Consider the following 25,256-nt stretch of genomic DNA (forward strand, 5'->3'; position numbering starts at 1 on the left):
TGAGCAAATATTTCGTTGACTGTTGAGACGCCTGAGGTGCCCCAAAGATGGTTTCCGTTTTTAATATTTGTTCACTTTTAACGCATGTCGCTCGATCCCACGTCTACTGAAAGCTGCTTCTGAAACAAACGATCACTGGAGCTTTTCCCCCTCAACAAGTTGTATATTTTGTTTAATATTATTTATATCAGTCTCATGTAAATACTGACTGTTACATTTCCATTCCAGAAAGTATATTGTTTGCTAAATTTTGAATAAAAACAAAGTGTCCTCTCTACCCGGCGCATTTTGTTGTTATCTTTGACCCGCGGCTGAAGATGAAATTGTTCAATAATTATGATATATAATAATCTGACATTTCTGTTTGAGGTCTGGAGGCTTGATTTAGTTTGAGGATTCCTTTACTCATTTAATGATTGTCTAAATATCATCTTTTAGACATTAAGTGATCTTTATTTATCCACCCGTGTGTGACGCTTTCATCATTGCAGCAGGATTAATGACATCAAGCGAACCATAAATACACCGGAAGTATGGCCATCCTTCAACACAAAAGCATGACGTCTTACTCCTTTTGTTCTCTAACTACTTTTATTTTGTAGCAGTGACCAGAGGCGCGCATCCTGTTTGTGCGTTTATTGTCTTCACGCCCACTCGTGACACCGAGCGAGCGACTAGAGTTTTAATCCGCAGCTGGAGACGCGCACCTATAAAAACCAGCGACACCAAATTTTTCTCTCGGATTTAGAGGACATATATAAATATTAAAAAAATATATAATTATATGAAGAATGGGCTGCGCAATATCAGGTCTGGCAGCAAAAGCCGCGCGTGAAGAGAACCCGGAGGATGTTGCGTGTCCTCCGGAGGAGCAGATCCACATGATCAGGGAGTCGTGGAAAGTTATCCGGGACGACATCGCCAAAGTTGGGATCATCATGTTCGTCAGGTAAAACGTGCCACCCTGCTGGAAAACTAAAGATGCGTTAAAAAAATGCATGCAGGATAAACTAGGATCAGGATTTCTATCGGCTTCTAGAATCGATTCTAGATTTTTTTTGTAAGTTTAAGACATAATTCTGTGGTTATGAATGACTAGTTTTGAGGAAGTATTTTTTTTTAACAGTGCAACAAAATTAATATGTGAACTATTTGTATAAGTGGAGTAATATTTAACATTTTTTAATATTTTGCTTCTTGAGCTGCTGTCCAGAGACAGAGGACTACAGAGGGACCTTTGGTCCATTTTTGATGACACACGCTGGACCTTTTATATATATACATCCCAGAAACTGAACATCCAGCATCCCTCTTCCTGATCCACAGCTTTTCGGTGAGAGCTGGGAGCAGATGATCCCTCCTCCCCTCTTATCGCTTCACATCTTGACAGCATTACATAATGACCCACAGCTCCAGGTCTGCCATTCTATCGCATCGGCCATCAGCAAAATGCATTTCATCAATTATGATAACGACCAGTGTCCCTGGAAACCATTGACAGGGAAATAAAACAAATGAAAGGAACCCGGTGAAGAGTGGCTGCAGATTCTGGTTCTGCAGCCAGGCGTTCTGCTGGTAGCCAATTAAGAGCATGTGTCCCCAGGGTGACCTTAACACAAGCCTCTCAGAGGGGGGGTCAGGGCCATCACAGCCCCCCCCCCCCCCCCCGAGCTGTCAAGGTTTGCGTCACACAGCCAAATAATTGTTACGGTAAAACAGCGAATCGGACTGATTTGTTTTCCACTGCGTGCTTCAGAGAGCATCCTCCATGGCAACGGGATGCTCCTCTGTCAGATTCAAGTAGAAAACTAATCAAGATGCTTGTGGGATCTGATCATCAGAGTAAAAAATAGGTAACGGCTCCAATTAAAATTCCACAGGAGCCACGTTGTGAGCACATGCATCCAACATCTCTCCCTCGAGACCACAGGTTGGAAGCATCCGGTGTGTTCAGCCACGAGGACCGTTAGGAGCCCCCCCCCCCCCTCCCTCCCTCTGACTTCATGCTGGAGAAGCAGAATTATAATAAACGTTGCATCTCATTGTGAGCGCATGCAGCATCCAGATGAGGAAAGTGTGTACACCGGTAGATTGCGCCGCAGCTGGAGGTCGGGAGGTTCTCTGATTGGATGGGAGCATAAACTCTCCTCTCGGCGACACCGATTCAGGTTAGATCATGAAAGGAAAACCCGTGAGCAGAGGCGGTGAGTCCTTTCTGAGACTCTGGTCTGGATCCGGCGGGGGGGGGAGCTCGTTGTAGATCTGTGTAGCTGAGAAAACTTCACAGATCCACAATGGGGCTGCAGCTGTTGGGTGTAATAACCAGGGCAGAGTGATGATAAAAAAAAAAAGAATGCACAATCAGGTCTCTATTCAAAGTGTGCGGTGGCGAAAAGCCTCTGATCACAATGAGGATGATTCACAGCGGCGTGAAGACAGTCGTGGGGCTGTCCAGGCTGGACACTTGGGGGGGGGGGGGGGCTCTTCAGAGCTGAGTGAATATAAGCAGCTCATGGATGCCGTCTGTGTCCAATCGTTGTTTTAATAACAGGTTGTTTGAGACCCATCCCGAATGCAAAGACGTCTTCTTCCTCTTCCGGGATGTGGAGGACCTGGAGGGGCTGCGGAGCAGCCGGGAGCTCAGGGCCCACGGCCTACGGTCAGTCGGACACTCAGGACATTAACACAAATGTCGACCCTTTTGCTCCGTATTCATCTTCAAAGCCGTCACGCACACACGACAAAACAACAAAAGGGAATCGATCAGGTGGTGTTTTAAGGGAAAAAAATGTTTGCAGGCGGATGAAGTACTGCAAAATGAGTTGGTTTTGTCTGAAGTGTGCTTCAAACGCAATCAGCAGTCACACCTCTCTATCGGTCGATATTCTCCTCATGCTCGGTTACGTCGTGAATCTTTCTTCTCTTTCAGGGTGATGTCTTTAATCGAGAAATGTGTGGCTCGACTGGACCAGCAGGAACGACTTGAAGCTCTGGCTGTGGAGCTGGGAAAAAGCCATTATCATTACAACGCTCCTCCCAAGTACTACAGTGTAAGAGGCCAGCGATGCCGAACATCTGGTTGTGCGACGCCACGACCGAGAGCGCGTCTGACTTCCTAGCTGTTTTTAAGGTTCAACGTCGCTCAGAGAGCCATTGAGCGTCACATCGTCAAAGAAACCGGCACATCCGTAAACATCTCGCGGTTGTTTTCCAGTACGTTGGAGCAGAATTCATCTGTGCCGTGCAGCCCATCCTGAAGGACAGGTGGACAGCCGAGCTGGAGGAGGCGTGGAAGGTGAGGACCGTCATGAGACTGGATGTTACTCAGAGAACTCCCCACTCAGGGTACGGCTTGATCTCTGCAGCCCAGCAGCAGATGTGATCTGCTATTTGTATAATAAATATCCCTTCTTTTTAATGTCTATTTTCATCTATAGAAGTAGCCTCTGCTGCCCTCTAGCGGGGTATGACGCCAATATTCATCAAGCATAATAAAACACTAAATTATGTACCACTGAAATGCAACAGGTTTGTCATGATCAAAAGCTTTTTGGCATCTTCCAGTCTTCTTCTTTCATGTCAGCCACAATGTCAAACACTTAGCACATCCCAGATTTACAAAAAGGTCATTTCAACCTACGATGATGCAATTATTACCGGTCCTCTGCTTCGGTGCACCCAAACACACTTAAATGATCAATCATAAGAAACACTATCGTCACGCAAAATGGAAGCCTAACCCAGTGTGTGTGTGTGTGTGTGTGTGCTGGGGTCCAGTCTCTGTTCGTATACGTGACGAGCCTCATGAAGCGGGGATACCAGGAGGAGAGCGCCCGACAGCGACACCTGGAAAACTCCCCGAAGGAAAGGCCCGACAAGAGCACAGCGCTCTGAGACACTTCCAGCACAATCCAGACTGTTTACCAGCTCAGTACACGAATGTATATAATGTATTTATCATCGTCTTTTGTACATCGCTCATGTTTACCAGTTATTTGCCATTTTATCTAAAAAACAAAACAACAAACAAACCTGTAGTGACTTTTAACAAAGCACTTTATTATTTAACCCGCTAGACCCAGGAGCCTGAAAACGTCTGATAGTATTCCGGCTGAAGGTAATCCTGCTTTGTAATAAGAGAAATGATACAGACAAAACGTTGCCTCTGCATTTATAACAATGATTTTAAGGACTATCTACTCAACTATTTAAGGATAATTTGGCATGTGCAACTAGTCCAAGACAAAATAATATCCATTGCACTTCAAACAGGTCAACTAAAGACATACAGATAAAATAAATAAATGAAAATCAGACCTGATTTTGTTCTGCACATCTGACCAATGTGAGAATAATTCATTCCATTTGATTTTTGACGATAAAGAATTTTCTGTGCTTCTGGAATACTAAATGTTTTTAGTCATGAGGCAGCTGAACTGAAGCATGGCCACACAGCATATAGACTAGCCATATCTGGAACAAAAAATAGGGCCTCTAACAATTAAATACGACCACAGGCTACTCAGGTGCATGGATTTGGTTCCTGAGGGGGGGGGGGGCAGGTCTTGAAGTCCTGGTTCTGCAGCAGAAATAGTAGAGCTTCAATAAACATGATTACTTTATCCTCTAGGAGCGGCGAGGGAATCCTCGGTTTCTATTCCAGGTCACCGATGGCACTGACCAAACGGGGATAAGAAAATCCCATAAAAAAAGGCATAACAACAAATCGAGTCACTGGGTGGAAGAAAATGACGCTGAGGCCCCGGGAACGAATCCAGGTGAGGTAAAAATAAAATAAAAAGGCCTTTCCCATTACCTCTGACGGATGCCAGTTTAGTTACCCACGGTTACGTCGTAGAGTCTGTTGCTCATTGGGTGGCTTTGGTTTTCTTGCTTTTGCTTTTCTTGTCCTTCTTCTTCAGTCCATCCATGTGAGCTCTTAGGAGGTTGGAGTATGCCTGTAGAGAGACGTTACGGCTTACGATAAAGCTCCAACAGCCCTTTGATCAGAGAGACCAATAACAATAATAATGCTCAACAATCGTATAACAAAGAAAATATAAACCTTCCAAACAGCTCTGATATCAAAATGAGCTAAACCTACCATCTGAAACTTAATTACTTCTTTTGTGCTGACCTGAAATTGTAAAAAATGAGAATTCAGTATCAACAGCAACAGATTTTAAATATATAATATTAAAGAAGAAACACAAGGAAATTTACCACTGTGCTAATTTTCTTCTTGCCTTCCGACGCTCTGATGAGACATTTGTTATCCGAAGGTTCGAATGACTCGGCGTGACCCTTCCGAGGGACGGGCTTGGTCCTGCCGTCATCTGGAAAGAGTAATTACATCCCAAAAGGAGTTAGTCGCTTACAGGAAAGAAGAAACCCAAAACCTCGCTTAGAGATAGTTGTAGAAGATCCTGCACTGTACTCACATTTCTTTAGAGTGATGACAACACTGCCAGATGCTCTGCACTTCTGAAAAAGCCTCGTGAGCTCTGTGAGGAACTGGAAATGGAACAATAGTTGGTACAGTTTGTTAGTTCTTTGTGATGACTTATAGAAGCTAGAACACATATTGATGTTGAGCAACGCCACTAAATAAAGACGTAAGACTCTAGCGCTCAGCAAGACACCGGTTCTGCGTAGTATACCGTACAAAAGGCTCTTAATAAATAAATAAAGCACCATAAATGTAACTACAAGACAAAACGCGTTAGCTTTGGCTTGTAGCTTCAGACGCCTAGCTTAATGTTGAAGCTATACGCGGGTCGTTTAACAGCCAAAGCGGACAGCGCCTGTCGTTTCTGAACAATAAAGCCGATAACGGGTTGTTCGCTGTGTGTTTCGTTCTTACCGCATCATTTTCGAGCAGCACCATGACTCCCGACTTCTATTCTTTACCTTACTCTGCTACAAGCTAACTGCTGCTGGCTGTGTGAAGCACACGTACTACACAAGCCAAAGCCCCGCCCAGCGCCGTCACTGCGGAGGTAGGCGTTTTATCACAGCGACCTCTGCAGGCACGGAGGCGAACGGCACAAACACGCGAAGCTACTACACTCGTTGGGCAGAAGTGTACTCCGATATTTATTTCATATTTATGTATTTGTACGCATACAGTGATCATCAATTTTATGGAAAGCAAAATAATACAAATTTGAAATACTTTAAAATTTTGATTGTCCTTTATTATTTAAATAATAGTAAACATGAAAGCAAACAATATAATAGTGTGTTTCTCTATGTGATAAAAGTATACAAATACACATTTTGCTGTTTTTGCATAGAGGAATCACAATCATAACACAGGCAAAACACAAGCCCTCGGTGGAGGTAATCACAATCTTCTTGACAGGGCACAGTCTGGCCGTTGCCCCAGGTCAGCAAGGTCCACTGCGAACTCGGAGTACCAGTCTCTGTTAAAGACTGCCCCGAGCTGCCTCTGCAGGGCTTTGGTCTTCCACACAGGGTGAGGTGCATGCTGGGAAATCACCAAGCCCACTCCTGCCGTGGTCAGAAAATAGTCCCCCGACCAGTTTGAGGTACCTGAGCGACAACACAGCAACAAACTGACTTCTTAGCACTTAAATGACACGAGTTTAAGAAAGGTCAACAAAAGGGAAATAATAGTCCTGATCTCTTACTCACCAATGTAAGCCACTTTATCAGTCACCATGTATTTATTGTGGTTAACTTTGGTATATGGAATATCAGTCTGGTTTCCCACAGGCAAGATGTACAATTTCTGAGAAGGGAATGAAGGAACAAAATTAATATGGCGGCAATGTAAAAAATAAAATAACAGAAAAGGCTTTCGTCTCATGTTATGTCTCACTATTTGGATGCTGACACCCTCATAAGGGCTGTCCATTGAGGCTAGAGACTGAAGGAAGTGCAACATGTCTGGATCAGAGTCCTGCCCACAGCTGATCAGCATCTTAACCTTCACTTTCCTGTCAAATGCAGCCGTCCTGATGGCGTCATCAATTACCGGCCAGTATCTGTTAGGAGAACAGGTGCAGGAATTAAGTAAAAAAAAGAGGTGATCGGAGTTTGGTGGAAACAAAGTTTGACGGTTAACGTCACCTCTTAGGCCTTTCAAAGCGAGTGGTAGGGAAGTACTCCATGACAGCTACATGGATATAGTATCGGGCCTCTGAGATGATGGAGACTATAGCCTCCAGGTCCTGAGTCCTCGATGATGGACAGAATGATGGTGGAGAACCCTGGTGTGAAATACAAATATAGAATCACCGAAAACAAGAAAAGCATTTGAGTTGATTGGGTGTCAATCAATGACATTTCACTTGTATAGCCAAAATTCACACACACACACACACGCACACACACACACACACACACACACACACACACACACACACACACACACACACACACACACACACACACAAGAGTACCTTCTACAGCAGAATCATTATAACCATTAGAGAATCGATGTCCTGTAAAACAGGAAGTGAAGCCTGGAGGACTCACTGTGAGATAAAGCTTGCTGGAGACATTATCAGTCTTCACCAGCAGGGGGTGATATTTGTTGATGGCAGTGTCATACTTGGCAGGCCAGGGGTCTGGCAGGGAGCTGTTGGACCGTCCCATCACCCAGTAGGACTGGAAAATCTTGTAGAGATCCTTTGCTAGATCGGAGCAGTTGTAGATCACGACTCCCAGTTCTTTCACCTACGGGTAGAAAATAGACCAACCGTCAGACGGCGTGTTTATGCTTCGATCATCTGCAATCTCAGAGGTCACCTGTGTGAGAGCCCTCCAGTCCATGTTGGCGCTCCCAATGAACAAATGTTTTCTGTCAACAATCCAGAACTTGCTGTGGAGGACGCCCTTCACCAACCGCCCAAAGTTCACTTTCCTCACCTGGGCTCCTTTAGAGAGACGGAGATCAGACGGAGGAAGACAGCGGCTCCTGTCCACCGTAAACCTTAACAAATGGCCGGGGAGTCACTTCCAAACCTTTCTGTTTCAAGAGCTTTAAATCTGTGGAGTTTGTTATAATGCTGGGAACACTGGCCAATGCCCGAACAGATACGTTCCTGGAGGGCAACTCCTCTAGTCCTTTCAGGATGTCCCGCCCCTGCAGGGAGGACAGAGTCACGGTTACAAGGTACTCTCAGCAGCGGTTTCCTCTCTATCTGTGTACTCACAGGTATGTCCAAAGAGGTGTTCACGTTGATGTCGTCCCCAGTCAATGTCCAGTAGAAGGAGACCAGATTCACTTCTTTGGTTGCCATGGAGATGAGATCTTTCCAGGCTTTTTCCAGAGGAATTCCAAAGGTTACATTGCCTTTGTATTTCACATACTCAGGGATGCTCTCCACCAGCACCATTCTGCACGAAAAACATCAACACGATACCTGCTGAAGGATTTCCTCTGGGCATTAAACAGAAGATAGATGATTCTCCATGTTGTTTCTTTAAATTAAAACTATCTTTAATCCAGCGGTGGGAGAAACTGTGTTTTTTTTTTATCTCACTTTCAAATGACTTTTTGTCTACAAATCTGATGCTTTTTGAAATATGTTAAATGAAGCCTATGAATCAAAATTGTATTTAAACCAGAGTACAATTATTTAATTTAGAAGCAGCTGACCCGAGCTAAGTAATCTTCTTATAAAATGTAATTAGCCTGAATGTAACATCAATTATTCACTGGACTTTAAAACACACATTTAATTACCTGCACTGGTCCACAGAGAAATCTTTACCGTCAAGCTCCTCAGGGAGGATCTTGTGATTTTGGGGCTCAGGTGGTCTTTCAAGCACAGCGATAGCAAGGAGGATCCCCAGAATTGCCAGAGCGACCAAGATCACAGCTAATGTCACACAGCTGGTGGATCGCTAACAGCATGAAAATCAGCAGAAAATAAATCAAAGAATAATGCTGGGTCAGAAAAACAATAAATAGGTTGAACACCTACCTTCTTGCTTGAAACATAGCTGTCATGAAGGCTTTTATACATAGAGGTCATTTTCGTTTTAAAGTTCTCCTAAACTTTGATGTTTAAATGGTTCAAATCGAAAATTTCATAGAATCGAAAATAAAGTCTCGCACGAAGCAGATCTGGATACTTTTAGCTTCACCTCCAGTTTTCACTGGTAGCAGAACTGAAGCGTTCCGTTATATCACAATGCCCACAGTTCCTGTTTAGACTTTCATTTCAGGTTTTCGGAAGAGAGCCTGCTAAGTGTTGAATGTTGTGAGTGAGAAGAAGAACTAAAAACAACACAAATATGCTAATCAAATTTATTTGAAAAAATTCTGTAATCAGCTAACAAAGTACAATAAAACAAATAACCGATGTGCCAATGAGATTCAAATCATCTTGATTTAAAGAAGAAGAAAAGACAAAAGATGGACAAAGTCACAATAAGGACTTTCAGCTCTCAAACATCCTGAAGCTTACTTTGAATAAAGTGACGAGACAGACTATCCCAGAGGAAAAGTAGCAGCAGCAAAAAGTCACACTTGACTTTGTAAACAATCATTGAAACTTCATCAAGCACATTTCTGTGCCACTTGTAGCTACAATCCCAAACCTAAATCACAGTATATTCTGGACTGGGAGGACTGTCGCCTGCATCAGGTATTTACAGTACTTTGGGGAAGCTTTCGGTTTTGCAGCACATAGTGTTGAAGGGATCATTTATTTTAGTACAAGAGACAAGATTGAGAGGTAATTTGTAAGACTTAAATCTTTAAATATTCATAGCACAGAGTGCAACAAAATAATCACATTTACAATTTCAAACTTCTGAATTTGTCATCTTAAAGGCTAAGATTAAATTACTTCTCTCCGTCTAGTCAGTTGTTTAAAGCTCACTTTGGCCGAAACCCCAGAAACAACTGCGCAGTTTAGAAATGGAAAATTAAAAATGAGTTTCAAGAATCCAACTGGAATAAATACAAGAAACAAAGTAGAAGCCAGGAATGCTGGAAAACTCTTGGATACATAGTTGCCTAGTGACCGACACTCCCACCATTCAGGCCGCACATTCCTGAAGAATTTTAATCTCCTCTCGGCTAAAATATAACATCCCTGCACTGAGGACGACATGGACAGTCCCTCCGCTGGGGGGTGTTTCCACAACAAGAACAATTGAACCTGACTGCTAGAAACCGTACCACAGGCGCTAGTCTACCAACTCTCCCAAATTCAGTTACTCACAAAAGACCGCAAATAAACACGTTTTAATTCTCCAAAAATCGGTCCCACAAAAGATCGTAAAAACACGTTGGGAAATGCAACGGGTTTAACTGAGGATACAAGAATAAAGGACACAAAGCACTGGTGCTGCAAATGGGTTTTTTTAACACCCAAAACAAATAAATTAATTCTTCAAAAATATTATAACTAAATATACACATTTTATTTACTTATAGATTTTCCTGAGATGTTTACGCTCATGCTGGTTGTTCAACAAACAAGTCCCCGTGTTTTTTGGGAATCAGGTTTGGCAAATGAAGAAGTCAACCTCTTACATAAAAAATCAAGTTAAGACCCATGAAAGTAAATTACTGATTTACAGAAGTATTTTGGTACTTCCTTAAATCACACCTTACACATAGGTCTCCAACAGTGTGCGTCAAGTTAGTGCATACTTCACTGTTAATTACACTAGTGTGTAGTTGTGCAGTGTTTTTTTATTTATTTGGGTGTGCAGGAAGCTTCAGTTCTGTTCTGTCACTTCCCCTTTCCTTGGTTTCAATGCGAGTAGAATGCTACAGCCCGTGGGTCGCAGCATTGATGGCGGGTCTCAGACCAAGTATCCCTCTCTGACATCACCCGGTGTCGTAGCCGCTCTCCTCATACTGCCGCCGCGTCGCAGGCCGACGGCACGTTTGGAGGCAGAGTGGAACGTTTTAAAGTCTTGAATGGGGGGAGGTCTGGAGGGCCGAACTCCCGATGAGGAGGAGAGAAGAGGGGCTGATGACTTTGAAGCCTCGCTGGGATCTACGACTGTGTTTATAACTGCAGAGAATAATAGATGATATTTAGCTGACTAGTATGATTGCTATTATGCCATTTTATTAATATTGTTATGATTTGTATCCATCACCCTTATAAAGGGTCGGTTTGACTCACCCTCAAGTTGCCGTTGGACTCTCCGGAGTTCTTTCAGGATAGATGTGATTTCCTGAAATACAGAAAAAATACTTCACACGTTCACATTATCCCACATAAACAGCATTAACTGGCATCCATTTGGAAAACTGGACATAAATAACAGACCTTGTTGGACGTTTTGACAACAGGAACATCATTTTGAGAATTAACCTTGGCCTCAATTTCTTGCCAGATGTCCATTCTGTCCTGGAACAGAACCCTGCGTGCATAATTCAGCTGTTAGATAGAGAACTTCCTGAGGTGTTTATGATGAGCTAAAATTCACATTTTGCTGATTTAATTTCTTTGTTGTTGTTGTTGTTGTTGCTGGAGTGATAGGAGAAATAACGTCAAAGTATTTAGAAACAGGCTTTTATTAAATAAAAGTTAAAAAAATAAATAAAACTGACTAAATTTCACAAAAGATCATTTATTTAATCTTCATCTAATCGAGTCAGCTTTTTATCTCAGAACCATAGCGTCAGCCCGGCTGCGTCCGTCTGACTCTCCGGGCTACACTAGTTTAATAGGATTAGAGGCCAGGTTCAATCTGGTCATCAGACAGGATCATGAAGGTTTTCATCAAACGCAGATTAAGATTGGATGTAAAGGATGTTAACTCGAGTGTGTGTTTGGCGACGGAGTTCTTAACATCTTACTTAATTTTATCAGCAAGCTGCTCTGTGTTTTCTCTGATGGCTGTGATGATCTGGGACAAAGGATTCAGCATCAAGTTGTCCACCACGTCCTGGGAACAAAAAGGTTTTTGAAATAATCCACTATTGACAAATAATTTATGAAAATTGCACAAAGCGGCGTATCGGTGTCAGACCTTGTCTCTGCTCTGAGATTCCTGTTCTTCTTTGTCCAAGTCCTGGTCAGGGTCCACTGTAGATGAAGAACTCGGTGGGACTCTAGGGTAGTTTAATCCAGCCTCTGGAATCTGATGAACCAGCTGCAACAGAAATATATATTTTAGTTAAATAAGTACAAAAGATCTGGATAACCAAAGAACAATGGTCTGCTTTGAGATAGAAAGAAAAAGATGCTCAAGTCAGTTGATGAAATAAATTCTTGATGCTTCAGAATGTTTAAATGAAAACCGAGCAGCACCGAGACTATGAACGGTCGATACCTGTTCACGAGTCACTGTAGAGAGCGGTGCACTGCTTTCTACTCCCGGGCTTTGTGGATCGCCGTCCCCGGCCACGTCATGGATCTCTCTGGCCAAGATCGCTAGATCCTTAGCCAGGTCTTGACTTAACCTAACAGGGAAGGAAAAATGAATTCAAAAAAGGATGGAAGAACGTTCTGTTGAGGAAAATATCCAGATGTTATGTCTGACGTTACAACAAATTAAGTAAATCAAGAGTGCAAAATAAAATGGCACTCGCTGTATTTCCTTACCGTGCAATCTCGGCACTATGGTTGGACCAGTTGTGGATAACTTCTCCGTCACGGTTCTCTTCCTCCGACTCTCTGCCGTGGGGTTTTGGACGCAGAGCGACCACGGGCCGAGGCTGAGTGCGCGGGCTGTGGGAAGCTGGGGAAGTTTGGGAGCGCTTGTTTTTAGGAGTGCTTTGGTTTGAGTCGTACTCCTCATCTGAGGTAGAGGTATAGTCGGAGCCTTTCTGTCTTCTCCTGGAGCCTTGGCGTTGTGAATTGGTTTGAGTTAGGGAGAATGAGGATAGAGAAAACGAGAGGAAAAAGAGATATTATCAAAGAAAACAGCTGAGAAGAAGAAGAAAAAAAAAAAACACCAAGCATTTTAAGTACCATCACCAAGATCCTCCACATAACCAGCAGCAGGTTTGCTCATTTCTACAGCTGAACCTCGCAGGTCTTTAGATTTGGTATTCAAAATAATTTACATACTGAAACACGTGCTTGACTTCCACAGTCAGGCAGCGGAGTACATGACAAATATAGTGAAGACTGGGATGTGTGGCACAAAGCATGTTGAAAAACATTCATATTTTAATGTTAATCATGGATAAAGAATGATCAGAAATTTAATCTAGCATCTAAAAAGTTATTGAAAAGTCAGCTGTGAAAGGCTTGCAGGCCCCCACGACCCTACGCGGGGTGGGCGGATGGATTTCACGATGCATCATCTGATCATGTGACGAGGCACTATTGGAAGTCCTAATTTACTTTCAAGAATGATGAACTTCTGTTAATAAGGTTGGAAAGGAGGCTGTAAATCACATCTAATCAGAATTGTGTCATGATGACTGTTATAATGTTAGTGTTGCTAAGTAACAGTTAATGCCTTTTACCACATTACACTGGCATGAGTGTGTAGAACCCAGGAGTTAATCCCTGGAGAACCCAGTGCTGAGAACCCAGTCAAACCAATTCACCCTCTGTGGTTGATTACCAGACACGACTACTTCGGATTCAGGTTTTTTTTAGCAATATTTTCATACAAGAGCAAATTGCTCATCCAATCAAGATCTTTTATACTCAATTAAACAGGTACAAATACTCACTTGCAGTGCTGCTGGCGTATTTGGCACTGCTTGAACGCAGACGAGCAATCGGCGCCTTGTTGAGCGCTTGCTTCTGCGGCCTGTCTCCAGGGTTTTGCACCGGGCCAGAAGCCCTTTGAACTGAGGTCCCACCAGACTCTGTGCTGCGGTTGGAGAGTCCTGTGCTCCTGCCCGCCCACTGCGGACAGGACGACTCACCGTCGCTGGGCGTGTTGAGAGAGCTTGTTCTTTTACGAGGCAGCGCCAGCATATCCAGCCTGGACAGCTTCTTGGTTTCCTGGGGTTGCTTCGCGGAGACACTGCCCGCCTCCTGGGACTGCCTGTCCGTCTCCGTGCCCTCGTTGTCGGAGGCTTCTCCGAGGCGGGCCCGGCGGAGCATGGAAGCTCTGGTGGGCCTCGGGGCAGACAAGCTGTTGGCACGACTCAAGGCATGGGACGCCCTGGAGGTCTTACTCTCTTCCTTCCGATGGGGTACCGTGTATTTTTCGGACGGATGGCTGTTAGATTCCTGATCAGAGTAAGGTAAGCTCTGAGGGTCATCACTGAGGTCTGTGGAACCACGTTTCCCCACACCACGTCTGAGCCCAACCAGTCTCCTGGCAGACACAGCCTTATTGTTGTCATGTGCTTCTTTAGAGCCCCTCCTTCCCGTTGTACTAGACAGCTGAGCGGCGTTCTGACTACCTATAATAGCTGAAGACCTCCCCCTGTGGATGCCACTAACAGGCGGATTTCTGGTCAGGGCATTTGGCCTGTTGTTGCTGCTTTGCTGGCTGACTGTGCTTGAGGTATCCATATCAGACTCCCCAGAGAGAGAGTCCACCATTTGGGATGTTTCCGACTGCCCTGCGTGGAGTTTGGCCTCGAGAACGGCGAGAACATCCTCGGTGTCTTTGAGGTAAGAATGAGTGTCCTGACTGCAGGCTCCCTGGACTGGTTCAAATTCGGAGTCTTTCTGAGCAGGCTGGCTGGAGACGTCGGGCAATCTCACAGTGCTCGGATGTTCCTTGGTGAAGCTCTCTTGCCTGATCAATGGGGACACCCTGCCCTCTGGATTCTGTGTCCCGTAGCCCAGGATTGGTTCAGACACACTGGGCCTGAATTTTCCAGACTCCTGCTTACTTCTCGATTTGGTCAGGGTGGCTGTCGAGAATATTTTGGTTGCAAGTTTTCTTTCAGTTTTAGGAACGCTGGGTTTTGAGCCTCCTTGTTCAGCTTTGGTCGCAGTCTTCTCTGACCCAATGTAGAACGACGTAGACTTGGGCGGGAGTCTGAGATCGTTGTTACTTTCCTTCTCCTCTTCGGCGTCTGATAGTCGCGCCCTTCTCTTCTCTATGATGGAACCATCGTCTGATTTGCTGGCTTCACTCAGGCTGTCGGGCTCGACATCATCCTGCACTGATAAACTGTGATGGCTACCAAGAGAGCTGGGGCCAACCGAGGGATCCGTATCTACGTCAAAAGTTGAATGCGGGTCATAATGAACATGGATGCAGGGAGTTGGAACATCACCCTTCGCTTGTTTCAGGGGCTTTGAAACATCCGAGTCAGCTTCATCAAGTGTGGCTTTGGGGAGGAAGTAAAACAGTTTAAAAGGATATTAAAGACACATACTGCATGTAGCATCATTCCTATTCCTCTTATGTCAAACAGACTCATGTCTCATCGGGTGGCTTACCCCCTCCTGACAGCTCTATCCGGGAATGAACGTCAAAGAGGCCAGGCGAACGGCCAGATTCCGTGTAGCTGTCGGCCAAGCTGGCCCAGCAAGACATCCATTTAGGAGTGCCCTGTAGTACGACACCGACTGGCTCTACCTGTGTGGAAGAGTTTACTTGAGTTACTTAAAAACTTTGAAAAGACAGACGGGAGATATCTTTAAAGTAAACCATTTTCCCATCAATAATTTTTTTAATTTTAAAAGGGAATTAACGACAATAAGGAAATGGGGGTAGTGCATTTAATGAGTCATCATGTAGTTGCAAAAAATGTGAGATTTATTTTCCTTCAATTTGGTTAGAAAGACCACAAAGAACCCAGAACCTGTGAGGACAAATCCACAAACAGAGAGACGTTCCAAAAAAGATAAGAAACCCCAAGACGGCAAATCAAGAGAGTGGACAATGACGTATTTATGATTATTCCCAAACAATCATTGATCACACCCTGAGCAGGAAGGTTTACCTCTACCAGCCTCTGTCCCTGCTCTGGATCTGGCTTCGCTCCCCCACAGCTATTCTCTCTATCCCCCCCTCTCCTCTGAAAATTAACTGGCCTATTCGCTGACGGTGTTTCCGCTTCACTCTGGCGGGTTTGCTCTGGGCTCTCAAAGACACCAAACACCTGTCAGGAACAAAGCATCGTGAGTTGATAAGTGCCCAAAAGGAAAGAGCTGCGACTGCCAACGTCCGCGGTTCACCGCCAGTCGGACCGTTATTATACAAAGCAACAATCAACTATGAATACCGTTACAGTGAAAGCACGACTTGCCTGGTCGATTTTGCTCCGTGCCTCATCTAGCTCTTTATCTAGAACATCGGTGTCAATGGTGTACGTTCCTGCGTCGCTCAGACTGTCCTCTTCATCCTTCCGGGGCCCAGCGCGGAGGCCTTTGACCTCGACGCTCTGAGACGCCAGCGGCATGGCAGGGGCCTCGAGGGGGACGGCCCGGTTGATAGGAGAGGAGGTCTGTGGTTGGTCGGGAGCGGTGGACGAAGGGGGACTAGTCTCTGTTTTGGCCGCCGGGGCGGGGCTACGTGTATTCGTCTCCCGGCTGGCGGCGGAGGACTGCTTGACTTGTTTGAGGAATTCAGCGGTGAATTCTTTTGCGAGTTTGGATCTCCGGCCCACACTACTAAAGGGTCTCACAAACACAGACGATAAAGACCGAGAGGGCAAGCTGGAGCCCCGGTCCTCTGCCTCCTGCCTTCGTAGGGAGTCTCCTCTTGGGGAGGCTGTGGAATCCGGGTCCTTCAGGGGGACGGTGTACCGCTGGGTTGGGGGTGTGGTGGAGGCTGATGATGGGATGTGAGTTTCCCCATTTGACCTTAAGTTCTTCCTTGCGTTCTCCATCTGACCCCGGAGGCTTGGGGTCTCGGGTGGGGACGTGTTATCGGTGAAGGACTGGGAACGCTTCTTTCTCGGGTTATCAAAGAATTCAATGACGAAGGCTTGTTTGGTCTCAGCTGTGCTGCGACCGGACCGGGACCGAGATTCTGGTGGGGAAGAGGACAAGTGCTCCTCAGAGTCGGGGGAGGCGAAGCGATGTGGTGGGGAGGCACTCGAGGGATGAGGTTCTGGTTCGTTAAAATCCTCTCCATTGACATCAGGATCACCTTCGCATTGATTTTCTGATGAGGAAAAGGCAAGTTAGTTTGAGATGCGTACATCCACATCAACACAAGTCTTTGTGGAAGTGACTCACCTTTGGTGATCCTCACAAGTGATTGGTCATTGTTGGTGCTATACACATCTGTTGCACGTGGCCTTCTGCTCATCACGCTAGCGTTGCTTTGGGCCAACCAATCAGCAACTTTGTTTTCCACCGACATTATCTCAGTGGGTGTGGCGACGGTCTCCGTCGAAAGCAGCTTGCGATGCTGGTGGGAAGTAAACTTTGTGACGTGGTCCTTGATTTTCATTTTTCCCGGTGAGGATTCATCAAATTCAATGGTGAAAAAGGTGTGGCTTTGGACCGCAGAGGGCGCGGAAGCAGAGGAAACGACCTGCGCCGGTGCGTCCTTTGTTGGAACCTGCGAGCTGGTTTTCTTGGAAGGTTGTGGTTGGGATTCTTTTGTTGGGATCTCAAAGTAGCTGGGCTCCCGTCGATACGAGAAGATGGACTTGGCCTGACTGTCAGACAGAGCACCGCCGTCCTCGTATCTCGACACGCGTTTAGCAGGATCTGATAGCCAGGGAGCACATTGAGATTAAAAACAAGAACCAGTTACATGGCAGGAGTTAGTGACTGTTCTAATAACTAAAAGAACACTGTTTGCATTAATAATGGAACACATGTATATGATATGCTCTGAATTTAAAATAGCTAAATAAGTCAAACTGAGATACGGTTGTGAATGTCCAAAACGAAAATAAATAAATGAAAAATCCCAGAGTCCAGCTGTTAGACTGAGAAAAGGAAGCATCCATTTGATCTTTGACTGCCAGTAGGATGTGGCCAAATATCACTAAAGGAGCTCGGAGTCCAGCTGAGGGAAACTGAGCAGGAATAATCTCTTTCAGTCCAGGCAAACAATCTCCCTTCCTCCCTCCTGCAGCAGCTTTAGGGGTCATAATCCATCACGAGGCAGACGGGCACAGCCCACTAGCTTGGCAAGGTATGACCTGGCTAACAGGCCACAACTGGCAGCCTGAGACCTGCCCTGGGCTCAACACCATCCATCTCTCAGTGACCCAAAGAACATCATCACAATGTATGGTCCAATTCGCATACATGAGAATACCTAATATACTTAACGAAAACACCCTTCTGTGTGAAACGCCACAATAAGTCTAACAATCATCTCACCGGGGGATGATCTTCCACTTCTGTCCCGCTTTTTGTTGGCCGGGTCCTCATCCTCCCCCCACCACGACGGTTGGCCATAGAGAGGAGTCGGCTTGGATATTGGAGGTTCTGTGGCACCTAACAGGACACACACAGACCGTTAGGAACCAAGATTCACAAAGAGCTTAACGATAACCCGAACCTATACAGCCTCTCGCACTGACCGCGCACCGTTTGTTCTGATCACGTGATCTGGGTTTGGACCACATGGGAGCTAAGAGACTGGAAACCGTGAAACAAACTGTATCTTGAGCCACAAACACATAATCCGTCACGTGACAAATCTAATCGGGACAAGGCTAATCCCTATCGACAAAGAAGGATAAAAAAAAAACACTTGTATTATGCATATTATAGAATATCCACAATGTTATGTTGCATCTGCGACGTGTTTGCAGACAGAACATCGCAGCCTCGTGAACAATGGTTATTATGATGTCTTTGGTGCAGCCGCCGTTATCTAGTCCACATCATAGAATCTGCTTGTTAGCCTGATACGCTAAACAACCGCCCTTGATTTAAATGTGGAAGCTTTAAAATCTTAAATATCAGCAGCACTTCGCCGCAGTTGCCTTGGACACACAAAATAAGACATCAACACATTAACAACAGAAACAGAGGGGTGTGCTTACTGATTTCTTTCCATTCCTCTGACCCAAAATACTTTTTTCTTTCAGTTAAGGAAAAAAAGATTTCCCACAATAAAGTGAGCAGAGGATATTCCTGAAAATGTGGCTTCCATTAAAAATAAAAACTCCTACACCGTGATTTGTGCATTCGTCACGTTACTTATTTCTTTGGGCATCATTATAACATCATCAATCTGTTTTAGAAAGAAATTAAGCATCAGCACAAATCATGTAGTACTGATGTATCAGTGAACTCGTGAGTACTCCATTCCATGCACCTTCAGAAAACACTAAAGCCGGTCTAACTGAACACGTGAAGCGTCCTGCCATGCAGAGAGCCGGAGGACTGGCTGCGCTGCACATCCTGTGCAGGTGCAGGGTTAAAAAAAGAAAGAGCACACAGAAAAACTTTTTTTTTAGCACTTTCTAACTAACAGAGAAGCACAGGATTCATGTGATTAAAGAAAACGCAAAATACAAATCCCTAAATCCAACATGAATCATACAATCCTGAGTAAAAATGAAGGGGACTGCAATATATCAAGGCCTTCAGCCAAACTAATTCAGCTAAAGAGAATCAATTACAGTAAGTAATCAGACTCAATCTGGCAGTGGAGGACTTCTCATGCAGGATGGCGAGGGACACAGCACTCCATTTTCTTTAACGTAAGATCACACTTTGTAGCTGTAGATTTAGCTACACAGCAGAGGCCGGTTTGTTTATATGGGTGGACTGGATCACAACACAGGAAAGAGGTTTTAGTTAGGGGCTCTATGGTGAGCAAGAGATTCCACAACATTCCAGACAAAAACGCAAGGCAGTGGCCGGATGCTTTCCAAAGTGCTGCAGTTCGACGCTTTGCTTAGAAGGTCCTATGAGGGGGTGGAAAAATCAATCTTTAGCACCAGTTATAGTTTTCCCTCGAAGCTCACACGGTGCAGAACACACAAGAATGGTTAAATCAGTGACAGCCGGAATGAATAGGCTTCATTCACAAAGTGTTTCCCTTGAAATAACATCCTCTGACTGTTCCACCGCTGCCTGTACTGTACAACAGGCCGACTCAGTACGGTCCAGACATTAGTGGGCATGGAAACCAAGCACCAACAAATCCCCCGCCAGCGCCGACTCGGCAGCGAGAAGGCTCGACACCTTTTTAATTCTTCCTGCTTCACGTGCTGAACGGTCGGTGGCGTGTTTGGCAGCGGCGTCGCCTCCTGCAAGCGGTGAGGCGTGGCCCGGCACAGATAACTCTCCACCCCCCAGCTTGTCTGACAAACTCTTACTGACAGGAAGTCCATTTCTTTACGGCAACCAAACCTCGTGACAAAGACCGTAATGAAACGAGTCACAGCAACCGCTTCCTCCAGCGATTTTCACCAGGCAAGCAACCCATCGAAACAAATTGACTCCCACTTCCGTGTGACTCTCAACACTAATTGACCGTGATTGTGTGTGTGTGTGTGTGTGTGTGTGGGTAGAGATGAGTACCTGTGAGAGAGCGGGCTCTTCGTTCAGCCTTGTCCTGCTCTTTGACATTGTAAACTGAGCCTAAGCTCTTCTCTGAGCTCTGGAGCTGCTTTTTTTCCTTTATCTTGGCCTCCAGAGATTTTAAAGTAAGCTGCAACTGGTTGGTGTATTTCTCATGCTGCACAAAGAGACAGGAGGGAGGCAGGATGTGAAAAACCTTTGTTCAACCATCAGTGCAGATACAAATGTGAGGATATATAAGACTGCCTTTCATTGTTAGTTCCCTTTTTTCTTTAAACAACAATGGAAACCATTACAAAAACATATTAATCATTTTCGAATTTACTGGTTTGTGTCTTTACACTTTTAAATTATACTATGTTTTTTTTAATAATGGTTATCTTTTCTGCCTGGACTGCACAAGCAAGAACACTCAGGATCCCCTTCTGTGTTTTTCCATTGAAAATGATTGCAAGTTATTGAAACCATCCTCGATAATTACGGCAGCTTCTGATTTACGACCAAAACGTCCTCATCTAAGACAAACACCACTCAGTCAAATCTAAATTCATCTGGGAACCATGAAAACAAATAAATCAGAATACCTAAAATTCCTAAAAACCAAAAAGGCACCACATAAAAAAACCACAGTTTGTGGGTTAAGCTCCAGAAATGAAAGATGACGGAATAACAGATGGATGAAACATGTTCCTACATCTACCTTATTGCATTTATGGCGGAGAAACAAAAAGCTCACGCTGTGAGCGTTACCTTCAGAGCTTCCTCCGGGACCTTGTGTTGACTCTTCTCCAAGATGTACACATGAGAATGTGCAGGAGGAGTTAAAGAACATAGATTTATATTCACTTCTGTAAAACAGGATAACTCAGGATAGAAGTCTGCTGTGTAACATGGTAAATGTGCAGATACAAACTGAGTACCTGAGTATCATAAGAAAGGCAAAAGTACATTTTTTTTACTGCTTCCAAGGAGGAAGACAATCTGTTCAACTCAAACCATCTCATAGAAAGTTGAAAATTGCCAACTCAAAGTGCACGTACTGGTCACAAACATTTCTAACAGTCTCTGTACTCTCCTCCCCCCCCCCCCCCCCTCCCGCCCCCTGTTATCTTGAATAAGTTTCGCCATTCATGAGTTCGCTGATCTTGGGGTCAAAGTGTGCCGGAGATTTTCTGAAAATAATCTTAAACTCCTGACAGAAATATCAGGAGGATTAACATTCCCTGCTGGAAGGGGGGGGAAAGGAAAGAAAAACATTGTTTCACTGAGCAGCAAATCACAGATCCAACCTACCGGTAAACACTAAAACGTTGCCCTGCAACAAAATCATCAATCAATTTCTATCGGTTCAATTACATTGACAACGATTGAAACGAGTGAACTAAAAAAAGGATATCGCAGCCAAAGCGAATGACATCAGAGAGCTTGAGGGTGATGTAGGTCTGTTCTGGGATTCTTAGGTCATTCACAAACGTCTGCGAAGCAGAAGGAAAGAAACAACATCAGAGAAAATCATTCCAGGTTATCAAGCGACACGTGACACGCTCCCTAATCCCCTTGTGGCCGCACTCAGATACTCAGATACTTTAAGGTGCTTTGCCACTGGCACACCTCCCACTGAAAGTTAAAGCTTTAGCACATTAAAGCTCTGATGAGATTGTGTCGTCATGCGATGTCCGTCCTGGTTCTTGTAGAAAGCTTGCAGGCCCAGGTGTCGCTTACACAACAACGAGAGGCCGCTTCCATTTGTCATCAGACAAATGCGTGGAAAGACATGCTGGAAATGCACAGGGGAGAAAACGGACTCAATGAAGATAATTGGAGGGTGGGGGGGGGGGGGGCACGTTGGATTTTAGTTACTGTTCCGCTCTGATTGGTTTGGCTGCAGTTACCGGTACCAAGGCCAAAAGGAACACTGTGAGAACAACGACTGGTTTTCTCCCACTGCTCAACGCGGGCTAATGGTGCAATGAAGTGGCAACAGAGCAGTGAAGGGATTGAGGGACAGGGTGGCTATGAAGTGAGGTAGAAAGGGGGGGGGGGTCCAGAGCAGCCAGAGAAGCTTTCTTTGTGCTTTGTGGTGGGCTTCGTTGCTCCTGTACCGCTGCGGGCTGAGGCAGGTAGTCCGACACACGAGACGTGGACTCGCTCACCCCGTTCAAGCTGCCCAGGTCCTTCACCATGTGCTCGTCCGTCTTGGTGTCGTAGTTGATCACAGCGTGCTGTTTGTCCACACTGCGGGACTGCAACAAAAGCAAAAGCCATCAGAGCTGAAAAGAATTAGCAAAGAGACACAAACTGGAACTTCTTTTGTCGCCTGACAAAATATTTTTCGTCAATCTTTTGGTTTAGGAATATCGCTGGACCAAACACTTCACCCGGAGACAAAACCTTGGGTTCCGGGCATTTATATGATATAATATAAATGCCGGGAACCCGGCAAACTTCTCAATCTACCCAACCTCTGCTGTTGCCATGGATTTTCTGTGTACAACACACAGACTGATGATTATAAACGACAGCATCGCAGAGACAACAACATTCCTCCCTCACTGGTCTAAACACAGGGTGCGGACAAAATGTGTGTGTGTGTGTGGGGGGGGGGGGGGGTATTATAAAAAGACTAGAAAGAAACTGCATTTAAAAGATGATTAGGCGATTGTTTGAAAGGCGGTCACCAGGTTACAAACCAACAAAGCATCCAATGAGCCTCCCGCCGTTGCTTCACAAACTGGTGAGTACACAAAGTCACACACACACCTGCAGGACAACAGCGAGTACACAAAGTCACACACACACACCTGCACGACAACAGCGAGTACACAAAGTCACACACACACCTGCAGGACAACAGCGAGTACACAAAGTCACACACACACCTGCACGACAACAGCGAGTACACAAAGCCACACACACACCTGCAGGACAACAGCGAGTACACAAAGCCACACACACACCTGCACGACAACAGCGAGTACACAAAGCCACACACACACACCTGCACGACAACAGCGAGTACACAAAGCCACACACACACCTGCAGGACAACAGCGAGTACACAAAGCCACACACACACCTGCACGACAACAGCGAGTACACAAAGTCACACACGCACCTGCACGACAACAGCGAGTACACAAAGCCACACACACACCTGCAGGACAACAGCGAGTACACAAAGCCACACACACACCTGCACGACAACAGCGAGTACACAAAGCCACACACACACCTGCAGGACAACAGCGAGTACACAAAGCCACACACACACCTGCACGACAACAGCGAGTACACAAAGCCACACACACACCTGCACGACAACAGCGAGTACACAAAGTCACACACACACCTGCAGGACAACAGCGAGTACACAAAGCCACACACACACCTGCAGGACAACAGCGAGTACACAAAGCCACACACACACCTGCACGACAACAGCGAGTACACAAAGCCACACACACACCTGCACGACAACAGCGAGTACACAAAGTCACACACACACCTGCAGGACAACAGCGAGTACACAAAGTCACACACACACCTGCACGACAACAGCGAGTACACAAAGCCACACACACACCTGCACGACAACAGCGAGTACACAAAGTCACACACACACCTGCACGACAACAGCGAGTACACAAAGCCACACACACACCTGCACGACAACAGCGAGTACACAAAGTCACACACACACCTGCAGGACAACAGCGAGTACACAAAGTCACACACACACCTGCACGACAACAGCGAGTACACAAAGCCACACACACACCTGCACGACAACAGCGAGTACACAAAGTCACACACACACCTGCACGACAACAGCGAGTACACAAAGCCACACACACACCTGCACGACAACAGCGAGTACACAAAGTCACACACACACCTGCAGGACAACAGCGAGTACACAAAGCCACACACACACCTGCACGACAACAGCGAGTACACAAAGCCACACACACACCTGCAGGACAACAGCGAGTACACAAAGCCACACACACACCTGCACGACAACAGCGAGTACACAAAGCCACACACACACCTGCACGACAACAGCGAGTACACAAAGTCACACACACACCTGCAGGACAACAGCGAGTACACAAAGCCACACACACACCTGCAGGACAACAGCGAGTACACAAAGTCACACACACACCTGCAGGACAACAGCGAGTACACAAACACACACACACCTGCAGCATCAGCTCACAATCATCCCGGCCGACGAAGATCATCTCCCGCGGCAGCCGGTGGCGTGTGCCGGAGCTGCTGACCAGGAACCATGACGTCACACTCATGCTGTGAGTCAGGATCCTCGTTGCATCCTGGGTAAAATGACAATAATAATAATAATTAAACATAAAATGCTCTCACCTGCCATCTTAAACACACGTAATGCCTGTTTTACCAAAACAAGTCCTGTCTGGCTAATAATGACATTAAATAATCACTCTGCTGGTTAGACGGGTTTACAGGTTGCGATTTAAAAATGCAGATTTAAACAAATATATTTAAACAGCGACCATTTAATTGCTAAAAACCTGTTGCTAGCTAGCAACTTAAACTTCTTACAGTGTGCTGACTTCCTGTAAGCTTTGCTAGCATTATTGGGGAAATATAAAATAACCTCACAAATTAAATTAAATTAAATTAAATTAAATTAAATTAAACCTCTCTCGCTAGAGCAGCTCTAATAATGGCTGACAGCGACATTGTTTGGCTAACGTGAACGAAGCGAACTATTAGTTCCCGAACAATGACGTACCTTGAACGACTTCACCGCTTTGCTCCTTAACGAATCCAGCGTTCAGAGCCGAGACGAAACTCAACGACCCGGTAAGTGCAACAGATTCGACAGGTAACTTTAGTGGACAGGTAAATATCGATCACGTCAACCATTCGAAACTCCCCAGCGTCTGT

The 25,256-nt window shown here is 45.4% G+C and overlaps 4 protein-coding genes across 4 annotated transcripts; 1 reads left to right on the top strand and 3 right to left on the bottom strand.

Moving 5' to 3' along the window:
• The first annotated feature begins 791 nt into the window (after positions 1 to 791).
• On the top strand, positions 792 to 3,894 carry xgb (x globin). Its single transcript, XM_068751912.1, has 5 exons — positions 792 to 949; positions 2,552 to 2,659; positions 2,930 to 3,050; positions 3,215 to 3,295; positions 3,778 to 3,894. The coding sequence occupies exons 1-5, from the start codon at positions 792 to 794 to the stop codon at positions 3,892 to 3,894; spliced, it is 585 nt and encodes a 194-aa protein (XP_068608013.1).
• Positions 3,895 to 4,044: 150 nt separating this feature from the next.
• Positions 4,045 to 5,978, bottom strand: srp14 (signal recognition particle 14). The gene is made up of 5 exons (XM_068752236.1): positions 5,864 to 5,978; positions 5,442 to 5,514; positions 5,224 to 5,336; positions 5,105 to 5,137; positions 4,045 to 4,958 (listed from the first exon to the last, which is right to left on the bottom strand). The coding sequence occupies exons 1-5, from the start codon at positions 5,885 to 5,887 to the stop codon at positions 4,869 to 4,871; spliced, it is 333 nt and encodes a 110-aa protein (XP_068608337.1). The 5' UTR covers positions 5,888 to 5,978; the 3' UTR covers positions 4,045 to 4,868.
• A 210-nt stretch (positions 5,979 to 6,188) lies between these two features.
• LOC137907561 (5'-3' exonuclease PLD4) lies at positions 6,189 to 9,008 on the bottom strand. Its single transcript, XM_068751911.1, has 10 exons — positions 8,958 to 9,008; positions 8,717 to 8,877; positions 8,184 to 8,367; positions 7,993 to 8,113; positions 7,777 to 7,904; positions 7,504 to 7,704; positions 7,096 to 7,235; positions 6,845 to 7,010; positions 6,658 to 6,754; positions 6,189 to 6,555 (listed from the first exon to the last, which is right to left on the bottom strand). The coding sequence occupies exons 1-10, from the start codon at positions 9,006 to 9,008 to the stop codon at positions 6,347 to 6,349; spliced, it is 1,458 nt and encodes a 485-aa protein (XP_068608012.1). The 3' UTR covers positions 6,189 to 6,346.
• A 261-nt stretch (positions 9,009 to 9,269) lies between these two features.
• Positions 9,270 to 24,634, bottom strand: cep170ba (centrosomal protein 170Ba). Its single transcript, XM_068751760.1, is given in 18 exon segments — positions 9,270 to 11,009; positions 11,124 to 11,175; positions 11,271 to 11,364; positions 11,804 to 11,892; positions 11,977 to 12,099; positions 12,280 to 12,409; positions 12,552 to 12,792; positions 13,637 to 15,202; positions 15,288 to 15,453; positions 15,821 to 15,979; positions 16,103 to 16,986; positions 17,061 to 17,540; positions 18,165 to 18,281; positions 20,325 to 20,481; positions 21,075 to 21,133; positions 21,721 to 21,799; positions 22,478 to 22,567; positions 24,530 to 24,634. Coding segments are annotated over 18 exon segments (4,806 nt in total). The 3' UTR covers positions 9,270 to 10,794.
• Between the last annotated feature and the right edge of the window lie 622 nt (positions 24,635 to 25,256).

The sequence above is a fragment of the Brachionichthys hirsutus genome, chromosome 18 (genome assembly GCF_040956055.1).
Source record: "Brachionichthys hirsutus isolate HB-005 chromosome 18, CSIRO-AGI_Bhir_v1, whole genome shotgun sequence".
In the NCBI taxonomy this organism is placed as follows: domain Eukaryota; kingdom Metazoa; phylum Chordata; class Actinopteri; order Lophiiformes; family Brachionichthyidae; genus Brachionichthys; species Brachionichthys hirsutus.